This window comes from Cinclus cinclus, chromosome 11 (assembly GCF_963662255.1).
Source record: "Cinclus cinclus chromosome 11, bCinCin1.1, whole genome shotgun sequence".
Lineage (NCBI taxonomy): Eukaryota > Metazoa > Chordata > Aves > Passeriformes > Cinclidae > Cinclus > Cinclus cinclus.
This window is the reverse complement of record NC_085056.1, coordinates 13557767-13583927: the sequence shown is the minus strand read 5'-3', so window position 1 is coordinate 13583927 and position 26161 is coordinate 13557767. Positions and strand designations below refer to the sequence as shown.

The 26161-nt window shown below is 39.8% G+C and overlaps 2 protein-coding genes across 7 annotated transcripts in view; one reads left to right on the top strand and one right to left on the bottom strand.

Annotated features, from left to right (window-relative positions):
• ITFG1 (integrin alpha FG-GAP repeat containing 1) overlaps positions 1–2543 on the bottom strand; it is a 73276-nt gene extending 70733 nt beyond the window's left edge. The window contains exon 1 of the mRNA XM_062500113.1: positions 2348–2543. Coding sequence (XP_062356097.1) covers positions 2348–2543 — 196 coding nt within the window. The remainder of the gene's footprint in view (positions 1–2347) is intronic.
• A 122-nt stretch (positions 2544–2665) lies between these two features.
• Positions 2666–26161, top strand: part of PHKB (phosphorylase kinase regulatory subunit beta) — a 71793-nt gene continuing 48297 nt past the window's right edge. For 3 of the 6 annotated variants that reach the window (XM_062500006.1, XM_062500004.1, XM_062500010.1), the window contains exons 1-7: positions 2666–2769; positions 11322–11411; positions 13202–13340; positions 13989–14088; positions 15826–15933; positions 17827–17907; positions 22397–22512. In XM_062500006.1, the coding sequence (XP_062355990.1) occupies positions 2700–2769; positions 11322–11411; positions 13202–13340; positions 13989–14088; positions 15826–15933; positions 17827–17907; positions 22397–22512 (704 nt within the window). In that variant the 5' untranslated portion in view covers positions 2666–2699. Of the gene's footprint in view, positions 2770–4957; positions 5261–9200; positions 9219–11321; positions 11412–13201; positions 13341–13988; positions 14089–15825; positions 15934–17826; positions 17908–22396; positions 22513–26161 lie in introns of those variants that run through there. The other 3 variants (XM_062500007.1, XM_062500005.1, XM_062500008.1) reach the window with 2 other exon arrangements.

Sequence of the window (26161 nt, the reverse complement as noted above, 5' to 3'; positions counted from 1 at the left end):
GAGAATCCACCATCAAATGAGTAAATGAACAGGACCCTTTCAGAGAGGCCAGGGAGACCAGCACACACCCAGAGAAATGCTGCCTGAGCTGCAGGACACGTTCCTGGATGAGGGAAAGGCCTGGCACAGGAGCCTGGGGCTGCCCCAGCTCTGTACAGCACACCTGGGCGCTGCCTGCTGGACCTGGAATTCCCATTTCACACCTCAGACTCTCACCTGCCTTTTTATTGGCTAATTAGTAAAGTAATGACCAGGATAAAGAATCAAATCTGTTTTTGCACATACCAGGTCCCTAGTTAGTTGCAACACTGAGAAATGAGATCTTTTGGTCATTAAAGACAGAGATATAAAAATTTCACCAACAGCCAAAACAAATTAACTACTAAAGATTATTACATGAACAGAAAACAGAATTACTATGCCACTACAATCAATCCTAAATGCTGTTTGCAGTTCTGTATTCTTTATGAGAGAAGAGGATAGTAAGAAAAAATCCAGGGCATTGGAGGGTGTGAAAAAACAGGAATAGTTTCCATACAGAGGTCTTCAGGCTGAGTGTCTGTATGATATATATATATCACATACATACCCATATGTGAAATAAGTACCACAGAAATTTCCCAAATTCCCCAATGAAATGCAGCAGGTGAACAGAGGAATGTCCCCTCACTGCCCTGTACTACCAGCAGAGGCATCAGGCATAACCAGAAACTGGCACACTAAACAAGCAACCAGCGTGAGCTTCTCCACTGCCCTGTCACATGCACAGACTCACTAAATAGGTATGCACAACTCCATTTATTTGTATATTCTGAGCTTCAAAAAGTGACTAAACCCAGAGTCCACTAGTACTTTTGAACTGGTCTTACAACAGGATGCTTCTGCATCTGGATTATCCCTCACATTCAGTAATTTTACTATTTCTTACAAAGGTATGAGCACAGTCTGATTTTCTTTTATGTACCTGAGCATATGGAACACTACTCTCATTGAACTGAAGTAATGCAAGATCAGAAAAATAATATATATCCAGCAAAAGGTTCAAGACATCATCCCCATTTCCTTATTAAGGGTTAGGATTATTAGGACTGGGCTGATTTGCAGACTCCTGTTCCTCAAAGTCTGGTGTCATCTCCAGTGCTCTTTTCCTCACGCTGTCTACAATTGGCTGCCATTTATCCCACCATTTAGAAGTGCTAATTTTTGTTCTGAGAGTATACTGTAGTTACTTTTCATCAAGACTTAAGTTATGAAAAATAATGTTTTCAACTATGTTACTTCAAGCTGATTTTTACAATAAGTATCACACTGGAAAATTATTTATCCAGTGCTGCTATAGAGACACAGAGAAATCACAAATCTCATTTCTGAAACTTGTAACTATTCACATTGTTATATGCACTCATCTGAAAGATAAGAAAAGAAATTTCTTATCACAGACATTCATTTTAAATCTGATCATTTTTTCAACAGATGAGCCAATGGAGCATTTCCAGGGAGCCATGCATTTCAATAATTCAACTAGATGGGGAAGGCACTCGTGCTTTACCAGAGCTACTTAAAAAACATTTCTGAGATTGAAGGAATAAAGAAGGTGAATTGACTAATAAATTTACTATCCTAACGTGCTTCAAGAAGGTAAAGTAACGCAAGACTAATGTCTGCAAATAACACTGACCACTAAAAACAAGCCCTGATTTGAGGTCTCCCCATATCTGAAGCCTTAAGAGAAACTCGTGGCAGGCGACAGGTATAACAAATTTCTCTACCCTAACACTTTGACTATGTTCAAAGTAGGATAAAGTGCAATTTTTCCTCCACATCTGTGAAATATTCATCTTTGTTTCCAAAAATACTCTGAAAGCAGGAGCAAAACAACCATTTAAGTTGTAGGATGAAGTCTCTAAATTATTGCACAACCATAAATTCAACTTCAAAGAAAAACGCGCCCCACAGGAACCATTGTAGTACAAATTGAGTACCGTATTCCGCACAGGAAATACCTGGGAGTAGAGCAAATGTCATTTCATCGTGCAAACAACGCTGTGCTCACCGCGCCGGCCCTCGGCGACAACAGCCCCGCGCACCCAGGCCGTGCTCGGGCAGAGAGCGAGCGGCCGGGAAGCCCCAGGGATGGCGGGGCCCAGCGAGCCCATCCCCTCTGCCCTCTCTCCGCCGCACAGCTCGCACCGGGAGCGCTGTCCCAGCCCCGGCCCCGCGCTCAGCCCGTGCCCGGTGCCTCCCCCAGGGCTGTCCTTGCGCTGGAGGGGACGAGGAGCGCGGCTCCTTCACACCGCCCGTGCCCCCAGAGCCCCGGCCGCGCCGCCGGCCCCGGCCGCGCACTCACCGCCGCGCAGCACGAACAGGTCCGTCTGCTTGTCCGAGTTGAAGTCGCCGAAGGCCGCCAGGGTCCCGCGGGCCTCGGGCCCGAAGAGCTGAGCGGTCACGTTCTGCAGAGCGCGGGCGGGCCCCGCCAGGGCCAGCAGGGCCAGGGCCGGGGCCAGCAGCGGGGCCAGCGGCGGGCACGGCCCGCGGGCCCCCATCGCGCACGGCCTCGCCCCGCCCGCGCTCTGACGGCAGCGCGGGGCGGGCCCGGCCGCGGTTTGCGGCAGCGGAGCCTGCGCTTTACGGCGGGAGCCAGGCGCGGCCCGCCCGGCACCGCGCTGCCCGAGCCGGGGGCTCTGCGGGACCGCTCCGCCATGGCGGCGACTCACATGGCGGACGTGAGCTGGAAGATGCTGGAGCTGCGCGCTCGCTCCAAACGCTCAGGTCTGACCTCTTGGCTCGCCCGGGAGGAGCTCCGGGGATCCCCCTGCCTCCCGCGCTCCCTGCCCCGCTCCCGGCCCGGCCCGGGGCTGTTTGCCCGTCCCCGCCGTGCCCGGCGGTGGCGGCCCTGAGGGGCGCAGGGCTCGGCCCGCGGTGTGCCTCAGCCCAGGTGCCGCTCAGGTGTCTGCTGTGCCCACGGCTGCGAAGGCAGCGCTCGTGGCCTGTTCAGTGCCGCAGTTGTATCGAGTGTTGCAGTTGTGGAACAGATTGGGCGTTTAGAGGGGAGTACGAGCCTTTGCCAGGTTTCTCTTAGGTAAAGGTAGCCTTCTTACAGCCTGGGAGTTTCTTGTTCTGAACGTGGATTGTGGGGCAGCTACGATCTGGCCTAAACCAAAGGGTGATGTTGCCGAGTTAGCTTAAATTTCAAAATCTTGGAGTCTGAATTTATTTATTTGTTTATTTTAAAGTAAATTACTGTCACAGTAGGAGTTTAATTGTTCTAACGGAAAAAGTTTCCCAGGAGCTCCCTGCGTTTATTTATATACCATATACATGCTTGTAAAACTCAGTTGTTACTTTTTTACACGTTTGGTTGGTTTTGTTGTGCTAATAGCTGTTCAGACAGTGTAAGACCAAAATGGGGCTTTATGAGGCCTCTAAAGAATTGACTGTTGGAAGGCTGGTCTGATTAATTTGGCTCTGAAAGCTCAGTTTATGTATAGATTGATTGGCGAATCCCACGACTGAGAGCGCCCGTCCGGGGCTTGTGGCTCTGGGCGGTCTCGATTGCGGGGCTGAGCTGGAAGGCGATGCACAGATGGAGCCGCGGGCTCTACAGAACCGCGGCTGGCAGCTGCACCTCCGGAGCGTGTGAGCCCCGAGCCTCGGCAGTCCCTTGCAGGGTCAGGCCTATGTCTGCAGAAGGCTTTTCGTGGTTTCAAGCGCATCACTTTTTTTCTAAACTGCTGCTGCCTGCTACTTCTTTGTTAAATGTACAAAGAATTGTCTTCTGACTGATTGTTACTGTAGTTCGCTTCCTTCTTTCCTAGTTCATACAGATTTTGTTCAGTGACCTCAGTCTAGGGATTTGTTCGTGGCATTTTATATAACAACTGAAGAAATTTGCTCAGGAAATAAACATTATTTTGAAACCGTTCATATATTCCTAATAATAAACATTATTAGTTGAAAAGTTCTTCCAGTAAAAGAGTTGATTTAAAAATCAAATTTTATTTAATATCTTTCAGGAAACTTTCATATCTAAAAAGAAAAAACCAATGTTCTTATGTTTCAAGTTTACTGCTGCATCTTTATGTTGTAATTTGTATGACTTCAGGGTTTTTCCCTTCCTTCCTGTCAGAAGGAGGCATGTTTGGGATTGTCATAGGTGACAGAAACTCCCCCACGTATTTCTGGTTTGGCTGAGGCCTGTGCTGGACTTCCAGCTCACAAACAGCACTGCTTTGTTTGGTTTGGGTTTTTTTACTAGAGGGCTACTTGCAGTAAGATGTAGTAAACATGGAGTATAGACACACGTGCCTGAAACGCAGCAGTGACTCATGTTTTATAGCCTGCAGCAATGGATCATGTAAGACTCAATCCTGGGGGAGGTAATTTGTTTCCTCATGTTTATGTGTATGAAGTTATGAATGACTTTTTTTCCAGTAAAACCAAATTTTATTCAGAAATGTTCATTCCTCTTCCTGCAGCAGTAAAATACTGTTTCATTTGTTGCTACTCTGATTAGGAGCAGATTCTAAAGATAGTAGTTGACTAGTCTGAAACCCCTGAAATTTTTGTTACTTTAGAAAGCATAAACTTTAAAGAATTGGAAAAACTTGTCATCATGATTACCGACAACGTTTTTCCTGTTGTATATTCCAAAGAGGAAGATGTTCTACCTCAAATAACTGAGATATTCATTGCCATAACTAATATATATGACTTCAGGAAACATCCTGGTATAGATTTCACAAGGGATGAAATCAGCACTATGCATTAGCAGAGTTTTAGCTCCTTATCAATAATGTTGCTTAACACATTAGTGTGCACTAGTTAAATCAGTATTTTTATTTCATCTTGAAAAATAGATTGTATTCATCACCTTTTGGTGTTTGTAGCAAGTTTCCTATTGAATAACAAAACTTGTGTCAAGTACCCAAAAGATGGATTTTTTTTGTAAACTGTGTCCTTTTACTCAGATGGAGTAAACTACTAAGTTTTATGGAAGTAAAAGCAAAATAAAACCAAGAGGTCAATGTAGAAGAAGGAAACATAAGATGTAATGAAAGTTTGTGTTGTGCACTCTCTTGTGTTAATAACTCCACTAACATTGCTTTCACTTAATTTAATGCTGATTGCCTTTAACATTTACTAAACAGTTTTGAAAATCACTGTAGCTTAGCCTGAGACGTTTGTGATTAGCTGCACCAATTTGAAATGGCCAATTTGGATGATGACAGAGCCTCCTCTGCGCATGCTTTTTTAAAATTTGGTAAGTGTGCAGTTCTGTGTTTTGTTTTTGTTTGTGGCTATTTAATTCAACAAAAAATAATTGTGTGTTTTGTTTCATGCAGTGTCCTGTGTTAGTAAATTTTTTAGCACTGTACAGTAGAACTTAAAAAATTGAACTCTTTCAGTAAAAATTTCTGAAAATTGTAATCCACTTAGATTGAAATCTACTGTCAAATCTTCCTGTTTTGTTTGTTTAGAGTGCCTGTCAGTATCCCTCAGTGCAACCATCTCTGAACTCAAATTCCTCTTTTAAGATCACGTGAAAGATGCCTTAAGAATGCTGTTTGTAATTGACTCCTAAAAACCCCCAAGGTGACCGGTTTAGAGATAAGTCAAATTTCCAGTCAGTCAGTCATTGGTTACCAAGTTGGACATTTGGAAATTAAGTGGAAGCAAAGTAAAGCCCTGCTTCTCTTCAGGTGCTGCAGAAGCTAGAGTATATGAAGTTGTCAAGACCATTACTGTGTATTTTGGAGGGAGTTTGACTGGGGTGAGATGTATCCATGTGTGATACTCTGTGATTGGGGAAAATTCTCCTGTAGTCCTTGTTGAAACACAGTAGCAGTACAAGTGCTGGTGGCAGTGACCAGGTAAGGGGACACAACTGGCTTGGACTCCCCTGCCCTGCCTGTGGCCTTTCAGTTTTGCCTCTCTGATCATCAAAAAATAAAAAATGTGATGTGTTGACAGTGTAAAAAAAATCTACTATTTCCTAATTATTGTATAGATATTTGATGTTTCTCTTGTTGTGATGCAAAATAAACATTTTTAGTAGTTTTTAACACCTATTGTTTTGAATTCTCAGAAGTGGCAATGCCTGCCTTGAATATCCTGAGTGGTTTCCTGCCTTGCTTGTAGCATTTACAAGGCTTGTGTGGTAGACTTTGGCATTTTGGTTATGTGAAGCTCCTGTGTACTGGCATGATGGTCAGTATTTTATTTCTGGTGTTCAGTAGCTTTTGTTGTTTGTGTTGTTAGTTACTGAAAATCCTGAAATCAGTAGTTTCCATTAAGTATAATATACTGGACAGAGAACTACCTTCAGATAATTAGGAAATAGAGAAAGGACAAAATAAATTGGTGTGTATTTTTTTTCTCCTCTCTGTTTCCTCAGTGACAGGCCCTGAGTGAATGGTTGGAGCTGAGTCAGGGGTGGAGGTTTAGGTTGGATATCAGGAAAAAGGTTCTTCACCCAGAGGGTGGCTGGGCACTGGAACAGGTTCCCCAGGACAGTGGGCACAGCACCAAGGCTGGCAGGGCTCAGGAAGAGTTTGGACAATGCTCTCAGGCACAGGGTGCCATTCTGGGCTTGTTCTGTGCAGGGCCAGGAGCTGGACCTTGGTAACCCTTGTGCATCCCTTCCAACTCAGGATGTTCTGTGATTCTGTGAAATATTAGTTGAATTACTTGCGCATGGTTCTTCTTGATAAACAATAGTTTAAAAGCTCTATCACTTCAAAGCTATTTAAATGAAACTATTACAAGATTTTACTAATTTTTACTCATTTGATATCATCACTCAACAATGTAACAATTCATACCTTTTGCTAACTTCTACTGTGTATTCAGGTAGAGGAATACTTTAATACCTTTTCTGTCTTCTTCTCCAAGCCTTTTCCTGGTGTTTGCTTACCCTGTTTTGTAGAGCAGTTCAGTCTGGAAGGGTTGTCAGGATGTCACCTACTCCAGCCTCTTGCTCAAAGCAGGGTCAGCTATGAGATCATAGTTTTGATCTGTATGTAGTGATTAAAAATCCCCATGTAATATCATTTCTTAAACTTTGCTGTGAGTGGAAATAAAATCCTCTTTTGGTCCCGATGACTTCTGTAATGTGAAGCTGTCACTGCCCTTACTAATGCTGGGTAGTGAAAATTACAGTGATCTGAGGAGGTCCAGAGCTTTCCTCTGTCTCAAATGATTATGTCCAGACCTAGTGTCACATCAAAGGCTGTGGTCAGTTTTCATTCTTATCAAATATACAAATTAATCTTGTATTCTCAGCTTTTTTTGTTTGGTCTGTCCTGATTTAATTCTGCAAACCAAATTTTATTTTGTTCTTCTGGCATGTGAAATGTTGGAAATAAAGTTCTTGCCATGTTGCTTCCATTTGTTTGGGATTAACTTTGTGGATGTGTTTGTTTATATTAATTCTGTACTGTGAAAAATTTGAATAAACCATTCTTGTTGAAATATTCAAGTCTTTATCCATAGAGTTGGGTACAGAATTCCATTCTAATCCTTATTTTTCTTTAATATGCACAATTATTGCCATCTTTAAGGATAAGTGTGTGTCCAAAACTTCTGTATATACAAATTTGGAAGCAGAACTCTTTTAAAGCCATTTTGGCCATAGCTTCTGAATCCAAACATCTGTACAGTTCATATCTCTTCCCTGAAGAGCAGATAATGCTAATCTCAGGTATAACTGGAATGAAAATGAGGTGGGTGGGAAAGTACTTTCACATTAGGATGACATATTTTCAGCTTTCAGAGATTGTTTATGCGTAGGATCAAAGTTTCTTCCTGTTCTCTATTACTTTGAAAGGAATCTCTATCCATAATTTTTAGTAATTATTCAACTTGAAGAGTGGTGAAATCGTATTTCTCTGGGAGCTGTAAACGGTAGGAAATGAAAGGGGGTTAGTTTTCCATTAAATTAGATTTTTTCAGATTTTGAATATAGAGCATTTAGTCAGTGCAATGTCTGAAGACAAACAGGGATTTAATGGGATCAAGACTTTGTGTTCTCTTATCAGGCATTAATTATATTAACACAGGAAATGACACTTTGATTTTCTATCAGTTTTTTACTGATTTTGAAGTAGGTACTGCCTGCAGCAGTACACTTGTGGAGTAAGGAAATAATGGGCACACTTCATTCTTTGTGGAAAAAAGGCTGAACTCCCAAATACCCTATTTAAATGTTGGATGGGGTTGTTGCACCTCTAGACAGCAGAAGAAATAGTAAATCAACAAAATAGGTTTTTATATTCTTCCTAGCATGTCTACTTATTTACCTAAAATAAAACTCACACTGCATGGTTATAATGAAGTGATGTATTTATGAAAAACAGTATTTAATGTCCTCATTCTGTTTCTTTTGAATGCTGCTGTAGGAGACCTCCAGGGTCCTATTTGCATATGTCACTCTCTTACGTTTAGAATACTGCACTCTTGCTGTTGTCATATCTTTAAAAAGTTTTTTTGTTTGTTTGGTTTTTTTTAGTTTGAAAACCTATTTTAAATGTGAAATTGAAAATGCTTTCTATGACAGGTTTTTATCCTTCTGAAATGAACTCAAATAGATTTTGGATGAGACTGTAGACAGGCTTTTTTTTTTGTTTGTTTTTTTTTTTTTTAGTCACCCTTAAAATAGCTTCCTCTGTGTTATGGGCTCTCTCCAAAAGCACAAGGAAGGAGCAGCTTCGTGTTTGTCCTGGCTGTTCCTTGCTTTGATTAGGTTGTGATCGTAATGAAATGTAATTTACCACATGATTTCTCCAGGAGAATGCTGTAGACACCCAAGCAAAACGTAAACTATGTAGATGCTAATAAGGAATTAATGAAGAATATGTGGAAAACTTTGATTTATACAAGTTCTCCTCTTTGTAGTAGGAATAATTTTAGGGAATACTTCAAGTATAAAAATATGTTTTTGTCAGTTTTTCAAACTTTGAATTCATTTTACCTTTCTGTTCCATCAGCAGTCTGCTCTGACTTCTACTATATTTCTATTAAAGTTTCAACATCTAGAATAATGTAATTTGTAGATGGTGGTGTTTTGACATTTTCATGCTCTCTGTTCTGTTTAATCTTCTTTCTGCACAAAGTTGAAATATTTGAATGCTCTGATATAGAAGAATCTTGCTTGCTTGCTTTTTGTTCTTGATACCTTTGTTTTGTTTCTCTGTTGGCCACAGAGGGTCACAGATTGTCTGGTAAGTATTTAAATGAGAACAGTTTTAGTTCAGGAACTTTTGACTTGTGTGTATGTGCCTGTGGATGCTCGGCTGTGTGTCCTGGAGCCACACTGGGGTTAGCAGCCTGCAGGAAGTGGACATTCTGAACCTGTTTCACACACAGAGGATTGTGGATATGCATATGATATTCAGTTAGCTAATCTGAGAATTAGAATCATTATTTTGCCTTTGAAAATCTAGTAAGTGAATTTCTCATAAATTCACTGCTTTTAATGCATTGACTTCCTGACTGTTTTTTTCTTTTGTGTATTCTGTCCTTTCACTTTAGCACTGTACAAAATTACAGTAGCTACAGCTCACTATATTGTGTGCTTTTGCAAGATAACTGAATTAATTGTATAACAGGATAAATTATGAATAATTTCATGGATAGGGATTCGTAGGCTAAAAGAAGTAGATAAACAAAACAGCTTTGAAAAACAGATTTAAATTGGTTCAGAATGTTCATTATTTATTTATATATTTTAGTAGAAGAGACACAAGCTGTAATATGTTACAAGTTTTTCTTTTCCATTACAGAATAATTTCATTTATTTTGACTTTGTTTTTTTAGGCAGCTTAAATAAACAGGGCTCTCTGTGCTTTGCTTTCAGGCCCTTTCCCACATGCAGGTGTTTATTTCCAATGTAACCTCTCCCAGTGAGGAAAGGCTGTAGGGGAAGCACAGATTGCTTGGGAAGCATCCCCAGGATGTCCAAGTAGAGCAGGCACCCAGGGCCCTGCTTGGGGAGGACTGGGGTTTTTTTTCACTCCTGTGCTTGCAAAGCAAAGGTAATACTAACTTGGGGTGAGGTTTGCATTCTTGAATGGCCAGAAATTTTCTTGTCTCCCCTCCAAAGGACTTGATTCATAAAGCTTCTGTCACCATTCCACACGCATCCCAATTAGGTTGGAAAAGACCTCTGAGGTTGTCAAGTCCAGCATTTGACCAAAAACCATCTTGGCAACTGGACAGGACACTGAGTGCCACATCCAGTTGTTTCTTGAGCACTTTTTTTTTCTTTGTTTTGTTTTCTTGATTTCATGGGAATAAGAGTCCTGTATGGACAGTCTCATGTCTGATGCTTGGGAATGTGCTGGGATTGCCCAAGAGGCACTGTGAAAAGGAGCACTCACTGTGTCCTGCCAGAACTGCTTGGCAGGCTGGGCTTCCCTGGCACTGCATCCACTGAGCTTTTCTGAAGGGCAGCGTGCAGTCCAGAAAGGGAAAATTCTCTTTCTTCCTCTGAGCACATGGCTCTCGTGGGGATCTTGCCATCCAGAACACTGAATAAAGCCCAAGGGATTTGGGGAGGGGAGTGGGATGTTACTCTGAAATTAGAAGCTGGAAATGGTTCACCCCTGTAATTTTTAATGGGTAGCTCGTTTCAGCTCTCAGTAAAACATTGTTTTCAGGTGCAAATAGGGAAGCAGTCAGTATGTGGGACAGTGAGAATGGAAGATGGGGATTTGATAGCATTGTATTTCTCTGGAATATAGGTACATTGAGGGCTTTATCTCTTGAATAGCCTGTTTAAGCTTTAGCAGCATATAGGAACAAGCCAACCCTTATTCTGGCCTGTCATTAGCTGGGCTGACTTGGTGGGTGCAAACAAGGTTGGGGTAGGTGAAACACTGGTGTTGAACATCATCATTTTAGAAGGCAGGTAGGGCAGTAATTATTGAATATGGTCTACTTTTGTCCCTCTTCTGTTTTCCTACGTATCTTCTGGAATTTTCTGTGTAATGTACTTAAGTTCTAAGAAAATGTTCCTAGAAAATTCTTAGCATTTAATAGTTATCTTCAAGAATTAATTCTACATTTATGTAGCATTTTCTGTAGCTGAGTATCTACAAGGCACTGGAGCTACAGGTGGAGATCTGGTTTGTGTAGACAGATACTGTAGAAAAAATTCTCTGAGACTGTCGAGGTAACTTTTTTGTTTCAATTGAAATTCCATAAATCATGCTTTCGTATAACAAACATAAATAAATACCTTATCACTGTATTTTTTAGCAATATTACAATTATGAAACTGATTCTGATCTTGATTTTGGTTTTCTTTTTTCTTCTAATTTTAGGTTCAATTTATGAGCCACTTAAATGTATTAATCTTCCAAAGCCAGAGGGGGAAACTCTGTGGGATAAATTAAATCATTACTATAGAATTGGTAAGTTAATAATGCTTGAACTAACCTGGATGTGAGGTAGAGATGATATTTGCACGATAAGTATCAGTGCTACATTATTCCTACTTAAGGATAGTTTGCTAAACTTCTGCTGGAAGTTTGGAAAGTGCAAAGGGGAGGGCTGAGTTATACTTCTTGCTGAAAATCAAAATGTCTGTTGAAAATCCAGTTTAGCTGTAAGATTGAATGTAGAATTATTTTGGATTAAAGGATGTTTTAGGGTTGTAACATTGACCAGATACAACTGAAGCAAAATTTAAATGGACAAAAGCTTTCTTGTAGTACTTGGAACAGTCTGGCAGGTGATCAGTTAGAAGTTCTTTTTTGTTAGTAGTAGTGCCATAATGTGGTTTTGTGCTGAAATTTTATTTGTTAGCTAATTTCAAGTCAACTGTAATGTTTTTCATATTATATTATTTTAAGCCAAAATCATTAAAGCAACAATTTGTTGTGATTGTTTTGGGTTTTAGGAGGTTTGTGTTATTATGAAGTCCTACCTGTATTCTAAAATGAGGATTGCTTAATGGCTGTGCCATTGACAATTTTGAAGTTTAAAATTTAAGTTTTACTCAGGCAAGAGTACAGAATAGTGAAGGATTTCCCCATCATTCTAAAAATGTGGGATGGGACTCCCTTCATTCAAATGGCTTTTGAAGTGAAATCTGGGTTGTACCTCGTCCATCAATAGATGTGTTGATTTTATAGGTGCATTGCTTGTAGCTTTCTTACAGAGGAGATGACTGTTCAATTGACTTTTTGAACTCTTGGCAGCAACAAATCTGTGGTGGTGCTTGCTGTTTATTTCAGGCAATTATGCTGCTGCCACAGTGAAAATCTGCTATTGAATTTATACTTCATTTGTAATAATCTATATTGACTTTTTCAGATAATATTTTATCAAAGCTTTTGTTATAGGGTATCAAGACACTGAATATAATGCAAGAAGCTGTAAAACCTTGTAATTTTCATTTAGAATACTTAGTTTCTAAGTATTCTACATAGACAATAAAGAGGCCTTCTTAAAATTGATGCTTGACAACAATCTGTGGAAAAAAACTGCTTTCCTGTCTTATGCTGAAGAGATTATTGCTAGAAAGATGCTTGAGGGCATTAAGCCCAGTTTCAATCTTGTTGCATTCTGGTTATTATATAACCTTGGGAAAAACAATTTCCAAAATGCAAAATATTGAAGTGCAAAAAGAATTAAAGTAATATTTGGTATTTTTTCTAACTCAGTTTTGGGAACTTGAAAATCTCAGTCCTTTTTCATATCAAGGTACTGAATTAAATAATTGTAGTTGTCCTTCCTCCTTACTTACTCCCCTCTACTTTTATAAATAGTGATACAATCATCTGGCCTGAGTTAAAAATGTGGTTTTTATGAATGTGGCAGTTCTGGAGAGTTTAAGCATTTAACTGATTAGGGGGTCAGTTGATACACTGTAGTCACTTTTTTCTTCTCTTTTCACAGAAAGGAAAATACTGGGCTGCTTTGTAGAAATCCTGTACAAAGTGGGTTGTGCTAGAACAGAGTCATACAAATAGTTTTGAATACTGCTGGGTTTTTGTGTAAAAAGGTCTAATTTGTCTGAAAAAACAATGTAACAAATTTTGTGTTTGTTTCTCCTTAATTTCTTTCCCTGATTTTTTTCTTGTGCATGCTCTAACAGCTTGTTCACACCTGAACAGCTTGGTCTGTTCCTGAAAATCTATTTAGAAATTGGAAGAAATATAGATGTTGTTAACAATCTTTTTATTTTTCCTTCTTCCAGTTAAATCAACGTTGCTGCTCCATCAAAGCCCAACCACTGGTCTGTTCCCTACCAAGACTTTTGGGAATAACCAAAAGGCAAAAGTCCATGACAGCCTTTACTGTGCTGCCTGTGCCTGGGCATTGGCCCTTGCTTACAGGTGAATAACTTCTACACTCATGTCTCTCTCTGCCAGGTTACATTCCCTCTCTTACTCAGTTCCCTGGGAAGGTTTTAAAAGATGAAGCTTTATCAAAAATAGATTTGTAAACCCATAGAGAAGGGTGAGTTTTCAAATCTCAATAAAAATATTTATGACGGTGCTAGGTTGAAAAGGTCACTCTACTTTTGGCAAGTAAACATGTTTTCATATAATGTAATTGGTACCAGTATTTGTTACAGTGAAATTAATGCATGCTACTAAAAATAGAGGTTCTTCTGGCAAATTGTACTCATGGGATACTTTTAAATCTAGTAGGAGAGTTCAGGGCATTGGTAGGCTTATTGCTGGTGCTACAAATCAGTTACTTGCAAGAGACTGAATGTTACTATATCAGGGAGGATTTTTTAATTCTTAAATTTTGAAAGAGGAATGCTTGTGTAAGTTGCCAGACAAAAACCCTTTCATTATTATTCTTCTTTTAATGAGAAAGGATGACTAGGGCTGTTGACATGTAGATATGAGTGAGGGCACCACCATGCAGCAGCATTAGTTAAATACTTAATATTCCAAAGCATTAATGTCTCCTTTCTTCTTCTCCCACTAGTACATTGGCAATTTGTTTAACGAGTTATCTCTCTCACCCAGGCGCATCGATGATGACAAGGGGAGGACCCATGAGCTGGAGCATTCTGCCATAAAGTGCATGAGGGGAATCCTCTACTGCTACATGCGCCAGGCCGATAAGGTGAAAGCGCGCTGCGGACGCTGCCCTCGCCTCATTCCCAGGGATTAGTTCAACTGGGAAAACAAATCCTAAATGCGGATCCAATTCCCAGTGTTAGGGTGCCCCAGCTCAGAACAGCTGCTTCATTATTGTCAGATTGCAGCATCTTTTTAAGGAATAGAAGATGTGAGCGTTTTGGGAAGGAAGGTTCAGGGTACACTTGAAACTTCTTTGTGTTCGTTTTGAGGTCATTTGTCCCACTTAAGTATTACACCATTAGTACTTGTGGGGGGTTTTCTGTCTATTTAGTGATTAAATGGAAAGATGTAGAACTATTTTTTGTTAAGGCTGGAGAGTTTTCTTTGCTCTGTTATCTTGGTTATTGTGTTTGCAGTTGTTCTCCTTATCTAGGTGATCATTTTGATTGTTTTATTTGATTTCTTTAGCAGACGTTTCCCAGGTGTATTTTACTTAATGACGTAACTTCAGAAGGGCTCACGTTTCCAAAATGAGTAAGGAAACAGAGTAGTTCTACTTATGTTGCAACACAGTTGATTTATCCAGCTTGTAATTCTCTTGTGAATATACTCTAAATATTCTTATATTCTTAAATTTTTATTAAAATTTGGTGTGGTGGACAAATTTTGCATAGTGGTTAGCAGTGCATCTAGAAGTAGTTAAATACATGCATTCCATGTGGTTATTTGAAGTTTCAGGTCCCTGACTTTTAGCTGTGTTATTAGAAATAGTTTTCATGTAAGCCCATAGCTTCCCTCACAGCTGAGCACACAAACTGAAATGGGAAGTCCACAGGTATGTAATATCAGTAACAATAATAATAAGCCAGTTGTATTTATGCTGACATATATTTTCTGGGGGGTTGGATTGTTTCTCGAGAGTCTTATGCCTTTAAATAATCTTGACCTAAATCGATCTTGTTACATTTGAGCTGTTGTTTTTCTCTTTGATGTGCAGTTGTTTGTTTTGGGGATGAGGAGTGCCAGATAAGAATAATGAGCATTAAATTAACAGAGGTGTCCCACTGCTGGCACACTGCTTGTCTGGTTTTGCCTTGTGTACTGCAGATGCTTTTCTCTTCCTACAGTGTAGTAATAAACAGTTTCTACTACCTAACAGACCAAAGTCAGGCTGGACTTTATTCTGAGATACTGTGTGTGGCCTCATGTAAAAGGAAGATATTTTTAAATAATATAAATTATATGTGTTCAAGACATGATCTGAGCAAATGCTGCTGGTTGTAGCAAAAATGCACCTATTGTATTCTATTGCCAGTGAACATATATAAGAGTCATGGCCTGGGGTGTATTTAATGTATTTGTAGAGTAGACTCCACAATATAGTACTTGTTTACTTGTTCTGAGGCACATGCTGTGTTTTGTTGGTCGAGAATAAAATCTTATGAGGGTAGCATCAGTGTTGAGAATACTGAAATGTGAATTGTGGATCAGGTACTGATAGTGATGCTTAGAAAATTTTAAAATTTGTTGGAGAGCAAAGCATGACTTGAAGAGTTATGGAGTTACCTTGGCTTCATTTAATTAGCAGCTATAAAGTAATTGTTCTGAAAAGACACTGTTGATTATAAGGTTTAGATAGTGGTCAAATCAATAAATTTTAGTTTGATAATAGTGACAATAGTAATAATAATTTAAATAAGGTATATGGTGAATTTGTGGTTGCCAAACATACTGAAATTATTGCCTTTGCTTTTATGCTTTGCCTTTCATTCACCTTTAGGTTCAGAAGTTTAAACAAGACCCCAAACCATCTGCATGTCTGCATTCTGTGTTTAATGCACACACTGGAGATGAGGTCTTCTCCCATGAGGAGTATGGTCACCTTCAGGTAACACATCCATGTTGATGTAAATCCAAGTTTGGCTGATTTTTTAATAATATTGTCTCCATTCTTCCATAATGCAGCCATCTCAGTTTCATTAGATTTGTGTTAGATGTGCTGTATGTGGTAAAACTGAGTTGCCTTTTGCATCTTCTGCTGAAAAAGACAGAGTGTTTTGGTATGTTTTGGTCAGAAGGCAAATACTGAAATAACCGTGAGATTCTAGAGGTAGATGGTTGGTTGTTTACAAAGTTGCTTCTTTTTGAGACCAACTTTTTGATGGCTCTTAATAAATAATCCTGGCAGAAATGTTGTAGTCAGCAAAGTGAAAGATTTAGTGTAATTGTATGGTGAATATTCCCAGTTGAATTTTCCATATTTTTGAGCAATTTTCATTCATTTAATGTACACTGGCAACAGTAAGGAATTATTGTTCACTGCTTTGCATAGTGGTTCCTAGTCAGACTCATTGCATAAGTGATTGTTTTATTCTGTCTCATTTTCCAGAGTTTTAATCTTTGCTCTTTTTATTTCCCCTTCTCTTTACTTTCTGACCCCCCTTTGCTTTCATGACCTTGTTATTTTTGCATTCCATAAGTCTGCACACACCTTTTAGCTCAGAAATTGCTAGTGAAATTATTCAGATCTGACACAGTAGGTTGATGATTACTTCATTTCATGGTGACGGTATTACTTAAGTAGTTTGTATAGGAAATGTGTTGGATTCAGAAAATGTATGTTCTGGGGAAAATGCTCTATGGAGTTATCTTAAGTTAGCATTTTGGACTATGTGAAATTTCCTGAAAAGACACATGTTTTATTCATAGGAAGAGACAATTTGGGGACCTAGGGAGTACTGTATGACAGTTTAAAGTCTGTTTCTTGTGGCATCTCAGTCCTTCTCATAAACATAAGTGCACATTCCCATCTGTCATCTGCATACCTCAAAAATTAGAGAGTTTTCAGCTCTGTGGAGACAAGAGTACAGCGCAACTGAGAGTGCTCAGCTGGGAAAAATTGAATATATTATGTAACCCTTATGGCTATACTTGGTGCATTTCGGTTGTATTAAGACACTGGAGTCAGTTGTCCTTAAGTACTTATGGATTTTTAGAATTTGGACCTAATTTTTAATCTGTTATGTTCCCGATAAGAATCCGCTTTTTGTTCTAGATGTTTCCTTTCATATAATGAGATTGTGGTTTTATACCTCATACTGTGATAAACTTAGCTTCTCTATTGATATGATACAAATTCTCAAGTATAGGAAAGTTCTGTAATAAAAACCAAACCGGCAGTTTCCTTTGATTCCTCAATGAGTTGACCTAATGATGCTCATCTGTACAGCTGCTGAAGGTAATTACTGTTCATAATAAATGGTGTCTATGGGTACAAAAAACCCCCAGTTTTTCACATATCTGATCCTATCTGAATGTTGTAATTCTCCTCCTGTCAGCTGATAATACCAAAATTCCCACCAGGGCTGAGGTGATTTTTTTTTCTAGGTGTGCTGTGCACTATTCAATATACTGCTTGCCTTTCTGATAACCTACTTGCTAGTGAGTTGTCACGTTTACATGTATGTAAACCTGAAAACAGCTCATGACCAAAGTGATTACCTGTGGGTCAGAGCAGTGTGCCTGAGAGAGAACATTTTCCTAGCACAGTTTGAAATTAAAAAATCATAAAGCATCTGAAGTTGTAGAGGACAGTGCTTGTTTGTGCCATCTTTTCCTATTGATTGTTTCCACATTATTAGATGCAGGATTTTTGAAGAAGCAGAAGTGTGTTAGAGTGGGACCATCTTTGTTAGTGAATTACATCACATTTATTTTGTTTATGCGACTACAATAACCATGAAGTTAATTACAGTTTCCTTTCTGTGTTTAATTACTCCAGATCAATGCTGTGTCATTATTTCTCCTCTATTTGGTTGAGATGATCTCTTCGGGGCTGCAGATTATCTACAACACAGATGAGGTACAAATCGATTTCCCATCCAATGTGTCAAATTGTTTGTGTATTTTCTGGTTATTATTTCATTACCAGCTATAAAGTGATTGTTCTGAAAATACACTGCAGGTATTCTATGCTTTGAGTGAAACTCAGAAAAAGTAATGGAATGAATGGGTGGTGAAATAATGGATAAAAAAGTGTTAGATGTGCAAAGAGTAAATGTACATGACATTGAGAGTTTTATAGTTATCTGCTATTTCTGATAGCTACAATGTCAAGAATTAAAAAGTCTGTTAAGACGATTATCTTCTACTTACATTGTTCTCACTTTCCACATTATTTCAAACTCTCAGTCAGTGCATCCTGTCCAATGAAAATTCAACATAATAAGTAATGAGGTTAATTTTCAGGGAAGCTGCAGGGCTTTCTTCAACCACATATGAACCTATTGGAGTTAAGAAGTTTTGCTGTATCTTTAATTGAAAATAAAAGAATTTTATAGCATAGTAAGAGATGTTTGTAGACAGTATTAACTCTTCTGTAAATAAGATAATAATAGCCTTGGCTTGAGTACAAGTCATATCAGGACAACCTGCCGGCCTGCTCTAAAATGAGCTTATGTTTTGAAACTGGAATGGAAAGCACAGATGGATATACTTTTAAAATTCTTTTTTACTCCAATTTTCTTAATCTGGATTTGTTTAAATTTACTCTATTCTGATTGATAGTTGCTGCTATATTGCCTTAAAAAGCTTAAATGTGCTTGCAGTACTATTAAAAAAAAAGAGTGATTTTTCCAGTAATAGTGAATTTGCATTATTTTTCTAAAGCATATGTCTTCAGTAATCTATTTTTTATATAATTAGAAAATTAAATGCTGCAACATGTCTTCTTTCTTTCTTAGTTAGATCATATGGTATGTCTGTATTTCCTCTGAACTGCCTTTATATCTGTGAGGAGGCAAATATATATAATTAAGTATTTAATTAGCTTGATATATCATTTATGTTATCCTCCAGATGTTTGCATTTAATTACAGATTCTGCAGAAAAAGTGCATGTTCATAGACTCCAGTCAGTGGATATTCTCCACTTCCTTGCCAGGATGTCATTTTCCTAGCAACTGTCCCCTCTGAGTCTCTGCACTGTGGAGATTCATACTCAGATTTTTTTACCACAGACCTGTTTGGCTCTGTTTGGCATCAGCAATTGCCAGAATCTGTTAACACCACGTGATGATCCAATGTCCAACATTTCCTGTGTGACTAGAGGATGTGGCAGTGGCCGTGTCATGGTAGTGCAGTGGCAGTGTGGCTGTGGCAGTGTGGATGTGGTGTGGCTGTGGCAGTGTGGATGTGGTGTGGCAGTGGTGGTGTGGATGTGGTGTGGCAGTGGTGGTGTGGATGTGGTGTGGCAGTGGTGGTGTGGCTGTGGCGGTGTGGATGTGGTGTGGCAGTGGTGGTGTGGATGTGGTGTGACAGTGGTGGTGTGGATGTGGTGTGGCAGTGTGGCTGTGGCAGTGTGGATGTGGTGTGGCAGTGTGGCTGTGGCAGTGTGGAGGTGGCAGTGGTGTGGCTGTGGCAGTGGTTTGGGTGTGGATGTGGCACTCTGCTGCCCAAATCCACAGTTGGGTGTCACTCCCCAGTGCCCATGGCAGGCTGGGTTCAGGCCCCTCTCTTCAGAGGAGGGTGCTGGGTGCAGGGTGCTGGGTGCAGGTTGCAGGGTGCATGGTGCTGGGTGCATGGTGCTGGGTGCATGGTGCTGGGTGCAGGTTGCAGGGTGCTGGGTGCATGGTGCTGGGTGCAGGTTGCTGGGTGCAGGGTGCTGGGTGCATGGTGCTGGGTGCAGGGTGCATGGTGCTGGGTGCAGGTTGCAGGGTGCTGGGTGCAGGTTGCAGGGTGCAGGTTGCTGGGTGCAGGGTGCAGGTTGCAGGGTGCAGGTTGCAGGGTGCTGGGTGCATGGTGCTGGGTGCAGGGTGCATGGTGCTGGGTGCAGGGTGCTGGGTGCAGGTTGCAGGGTGCATGGTGCTGGGTGCAGGGTGCAGGTTGCAGGGTGCTGGGTGCAGGGTGCATGGTGCTGGGTGCAGGTTGCAGGGTGCTGGGTGCAGGGTGCAGGTTGCAGGGTGCAGGGTGCAGGTTGCATGGTGCTGGGTGCAGGGTGCTGGGTGCAGGGTGCTGGGTGCAGGTTGCATGGTGCTGGGTGCAGGTTGCAGGGTGCATGGTGCAGGTTGCAGGGTGCAGGTTGCATGGTGCAGGTTGCATGGTGCTGGGTGCAGGTGCTGGGTGCAGGGTGCTGGGTGCAGGTTGCATGGTGCTGGGTGCAGGTTGCAGGGTGCAGGGTGCATGGTGCAGGGTGCAGGTTGCAGGGTGCATGGTGCAGGTTGCAGAGTGCAGGGTGCATGGTGCAGGGTGCTGGGTGCATGGTGCTGGGTGCAGGTTGCAGGGTGCATGGTGCAGGTTGCAGGGTGCATGGTGCAGGGTGCAGGTTGCAGGTTGCAGGGTGCAGGGTGCAGGTTGCAGGGTGCAGGGTGCAGGTTGCAGGGTGCATGGTGCAGGGTGCAGGTTGCATGCTGCTGGGTGCAGGGTGCTGGGTGCAGGGTGCATGGTGCTGGCAGATGCACACTGTTTGGCATACTGGCTGTGGGAATGTTTGTGCACAGAGCTCTTGGCTCTAGAGGTAATGCTGCCTCTCCATGGCAGGCATGGCAGCTGTCAGTGAGTTACCCTCTGTTCTCATCTGTTGGCAGTGGAAAAATTAATTTAATTGCATCTTTACATCCCTAGCAAAGACAACAGTGTATGACTGTGAGTGTATGAATGAGGGTAGTTAGCCACACATTACTCAGCACCATGAGTATTTGCAGGCATCCATGCTGGGTATGTGCTTTTTATTACATTTCATCTCCACATGATCAACTTTGGATAAATGAGCTTAACACACAACCCATCATTTCTGTAAGTGCCATACCATTGATCTGGTTATAGCATTTACATGCCTGTGATATGAATAATTTGTTCTCTGAAGATTTTACTTTACAACAAGCTTTTTGATGGCTTTTTGGATGTAAATCTGTTTGGAGACCCTAGTTAGTGTCATAAAATGTCTGTAATTGACCATTTTTTTTTCCAAACATCATCACTGGTAAAAAGAAATCAGTAAGGTTATATGTTTCTATGTGGTGCTATTTGCTTCTTCATATAAATTTCAGTTATTGATAGACATGGGAAAAGCCAGACTCTTAATCCTTGGGTGTTCTGGTTTCATTCAGAGAAAGTTCATTTTAATGCAACCAAATGCTAAATTACAGGGATCAATATACTGGGCATAGCTGAAGAGTGAGACAGGGTTTTCTTGAAAGCAGTAACTATGAAAAATCTAGTGTGCAGATAATTGTACACCTCATGGTGAAATTTTAACAGAGACATTAAATAAAGAGAGACAAGTGGGTCTAGAATTATGATATTGTTGGTGGACTGGTATTAGCTTAAGGAGTGTATCTAAAATAGTAAATTTTTTTAAATTTAAAGAAAAATGGAGAAAAAAGATAAAACAAGGGTATACAGGCAAATACCTTTCAGTAAAAGATTGGGGTTTTCTTACATATCTCATTGAAATAAAACCCCACTCAGTAGTAGCAAAGTGGATCCTTCTCTGTAGTTCCTCAATATGGTTGTGTTTATAGCCATTGCAGTATTTTCCACAGTCCCCTAGAATAATTTAGATGGGTGGGGATAAATTCCCTGCTTTGGATATAAACCAGTGTAAATCTCATGCTTGTGGTTAAATTTTCTCTAAACTCCAGTCCATGGACTCTTTAAAGTGAACTATAAAACTTATGCTCTATTTCATTTTTCTACACTCAAGAAACTCCAAATGTGTCTTCCAACTGTGTAAATCAGGAAAAATTATCTGCTTAAATAAGTCCACAGCTATAGTTGAAAACACCTTAAGTACCTTAAAATACCCTTCAGTACTTAGTTATTCAGTAGAAATGTTTTGGTCCAAGAGGAGATTTTAATTATAATAAATTAGTTTGGCATTTTATTTGTGTTTATAAGGGACTGTGTTTGAATCTGCATAAATATATATTATCTGGAGCTTATTTAATAAAACTTTGGCATATCAATTCACTTAAAATGAATTAAGAAAAAGCATCTACATTTTTGTATTATAATTATGTTTTGGTTTCTGATGTTGTTAGGATGAATTTTTTTGGAAATATCAAAATATCACCTTTTTGGAGCTCTTGAAATATGTGTCTTGAATATGAAATCATTTCCATCCCTGCCTTTGTTGGAACTTTAGTGTAAATTCACATTGGCACCTCAGTTGGGACAGTTCTTAATCTATTGTGATTAAGAACTGATTTTAAAGAGAATATTTGAGTTTGGGAACATCATTCTTTGGATGGAAAAGGATGGAAAGAACAGTTACAAGGAATAGCAACTTTGTCTTTTGGAAAAAAGAGAAAAGCTGTGCTTTCTTTTTCCTTCAGTCACTTTTCTTTCCTATAGGTATCCTTTATCCAGAATCTTGTGTTTTGTGTGGAGAGAGCCTATCGTGTACCAGATTTTGGTGTCTGGGAAAGAGGCAGCAAATACAACAATGGCAGTCCAGAGCTGCACTCAAGGTGGGTGAGCAAATGTAGCTCTTTTAGCCAAAGCAAGTAAATGAATGAAAAGAATTCATCATGGGATGAGCTAAAAATAATAATGCATGAAAATAATGTTTGAACTAAATAAAGGTTCTTTAAAGCCTGAGGGATGTATTTTGGGAAAATGTGAAGATAATTTCATCATGATGTGCATGATGAAATAACCACATGGATGCTTAGCTGTTTGAGTATTCAAATTCCAGTAATTGTGTGCAGCTGCATGTATATAATTCTGAAATGTGTTCAGAACAGCTCAGGGTCTTGTGCGGTGGGATTGGAATCGTATTCAAAAAACTGGTTAGGATTATCCTGCTTTAAAAGGGTTTATAATCATAAATTTAGATTTTCTCATCTGCACCATGGTGGGAAGAAGATGCTGCACACTGGCCAGCATCCTAGTGCCAAGCTCTTTTCCAGGTTCTTCAGATGCTGCAAGTTCTGAGCTCTGGCAGGGATGGGGAGCAATGCTGGTAGCATTTTAATGGAGTTGTCCTGCTTTCCTCAGTGGAATCACTCATGTGCTCTCAGCCTTGAAGGATCTAATCTGTAATCTGACAACTTGATTTTCTAGTGTTACTATTGTTTTCTTCACTTTTTGACTTCTGAACTTTTATTAATTATAAAAATGGCTATAGCTTAGATATCTTAGGATTTTGAAAACATTATTGATCATTCTAATTATCAGGGGCTTGCAAAGAATACACATTTCTTCCAGTCTTCAATATTGCCAAACAGATCAGTGTTGTCATTTAGGAATGAATTATTTTTTCTTAGCCCACATACCAGCATGTATATTTTAACCTATAGATTTAGTTACATTTCCTTGCAGCAAAACTCTTTAATATAGGTTTTTTTTCGGGGCTTTTATAGAAACTTTTTATCAATATGAGAACTAAAAAAAAAAGAAAAATCCAAGTTGTTGCTGTAATACAGTCTGCTTTATGATTTTGCTGGGTATTTTTCTCCATTGTGTCTGTAAAATTGTCAAATGCCAGACTGCATGAGGTACATGACAACACAGAGAAACAAATGCTTCTTTCTACATCTCACCTTGTAGAAATGTACAAAAGGAACACTGAAACTCCCGTGTCTGCTGTTTGCAGCATTCTGGTTATTCAGTGTGTGAATTTTCTCCAGGGAAAACTGAGCATCTTTTAAACAGATAGAAATGGGCATGTTGTTTTATCTTAATCCAGACAGACATTTATAGGTTAGTTTTTCTAAGGGAAAAGTTTTTTGAGATGGACTGGGCCAATCTAACAGATCATTGAGCTAGCATAAGGGGAAGCACAGAGTTTGGTCCTAATTTAAGAAGTAGATGTTGGTCATCAGAAACAAGTGTTGCCCCTATTTGTCATTCTTTGTGTATGTGTGGATACTCTGCTTCACTATAGAAAGCTGGTAAACAATTTCCCTGGTTCTCATAAATCAGGAAAAATGGAAGGGCAACATTCATCAAAAAACAGATATTGAGGAAAGCCCTGGGTACACTGAAATATTCTTTATACTTTATGTTCCAATTGTATCTACCAAAGAGAGCTATAAAGCCCTTTTGTTCTAAATTGATGAAGCAATTATGAATATCATGTCTACTCACAAATGATGTATGTGGGTCCTCTGTGATTATGGACCCCAAAATGGTCTCTTCAGGGTCTCCTGACCCTTAAAGCCTGTGATGGAAGTCTCCATACAGGCTGTGTTTGCTTTCAGAATAAATAGGTAGTTCTTGTGTTTCATTGAAAGAGGCTTTCTTTTCAAAGGGGATATTATACAATTGGAAGTCTGTGAATAATAGCTGCACATTATGGCCCATGTTAAAAGATTCAGGTATTTTAAGCCTTCACAGTCTCAGTATTCTCTCTTAGTACAGCTCCAAACACTTCTGATAAATGATAAATAGCAGAACACTCAGTGGAGCACATCTTCACTGATATATGCAAATTGATGTCTTTTATTGGTTCAAAGGCAAGATTTGTAACAGCTTTTATTGTATTGTGATCCCTTCCCATACGGCTGAACTTCACAAAAATTAATTTGTCCTGTAGCCGTTTGATCAAGCTGCTCTGCAGGCATCTGCTGAGTAGCTGTGCAAAGTGCCTCTGATACCTCCCATATGCACTGTGAGAATTAGGAACTGCCAAAGTGCAGCATCCTCATATTCCAAATGTGGGGCTGCAGAGCCTCGGTCCTGCTCTTCTCTGCAGTACGTAGCACGCTGCTGTAGTGCTGGCCTTCCTTGCTCTTTTTTGGGTTATATGGTTACAAAGTTATTAGTGATGTAGAAATTTTTTTTTGTTTGCTTATTTTTCACGTCCTCTGCGGTGCTTGATGTTCCAGTTGAAATGCACAGCAGTTGGGTGGAGGCAAGAAGTTGAACAGGAGGAGAAGTAAGGGTGAATATACTTGAAGGTATATTTTGATTTACACTTGCTAAAAATATGCAAATTTTAGTGTTTGCACTCAGGCATTTTACTGAGGGGATGAATCCAACAATTAAAAAGTAGTGAGAATTATGAATGTTGTTTAAGTGTGTTTACTAAATCACTTTTAGCAAGCTGGAAGTGGTTTCTCTAGGTTAGTCTCATCTTCCCCTGCCCTAAATATGGCTCAAGGTCAAATGTTACCCATGACATTATGATTGCAAGGCTGCTCTTGGTAATCCTTGACACATAAAAATAATAGGCAGCTCCATTAAGGTCTAAGGATTGCACCTGGTGAGGCTCAGTGGGGACATTATGCTATTCATTTGAAGAACAAAGAACAGGTTGCTCAAAACAGAATCTCCCATCTTTGGGGGTTTGTGAGACTTGTGTAGTATAGGCTGTGATTTACTTAAATTGATCTTAGTTATGATATCAGGCTTCAAGTGAGGTTTTGTGTTGGGCTAAATGAGTTCCCTAAGTTCCTTCTGGCCCAATGACCTAATGATCCTGTGAAATTTTCAGAGGAATATTTTGAGAGGGTTTGGGTGAGGTTTTGTTTTGGGCCCATCTCCAAGTAAGCACCTTTTTCTCCAGGCAGATTCCACAGGTCAGTACAGTCTGTTCATAGTGGCTTAATGACTGGAGGAAGGAATGCATTTATTAAAATACATTTTACCATTAATTCATTCTGTTAAGACATTCCATTTCTTTTGTTACTAAATTGTAGACTATGAGGAATGTATTTTCCATACAAAGACACCAGCATGATGTTTATTACAGAACCTCTTTAGCAATTTGCCCAACAGGAAAATTGGGCTTTTCATTACTCAGTATGAATGAAATGAGTGTGAAGTGTGATCACAGTCCTGAAGTGTGCTGTGGGATTGTTCACTCTTGTAAGTACACATTTGATGCCAAGGCTGTTCACAGACTTCATTTTTCTTTTAAAATGACTTCCTCCTGTCATTTACCCACAAAACGTTTGATAATCTAAGTTGTACTTGTGTGTGTGGTGAAAGGAGTGATTGACAATGTTGGGATGTTTATATGATCACTGGCAAGTAATTGTGATAGGAATGAAGTCTCAGGGGCTTTCAATAAATAGAGGTAGAAAAATGCTGAAGAATTACAGTAAATTATTAAATTAGTCTTATTGTAGAATAATGACTGAGTCTGCAAAATAGACATCATTTCAAGAAAGC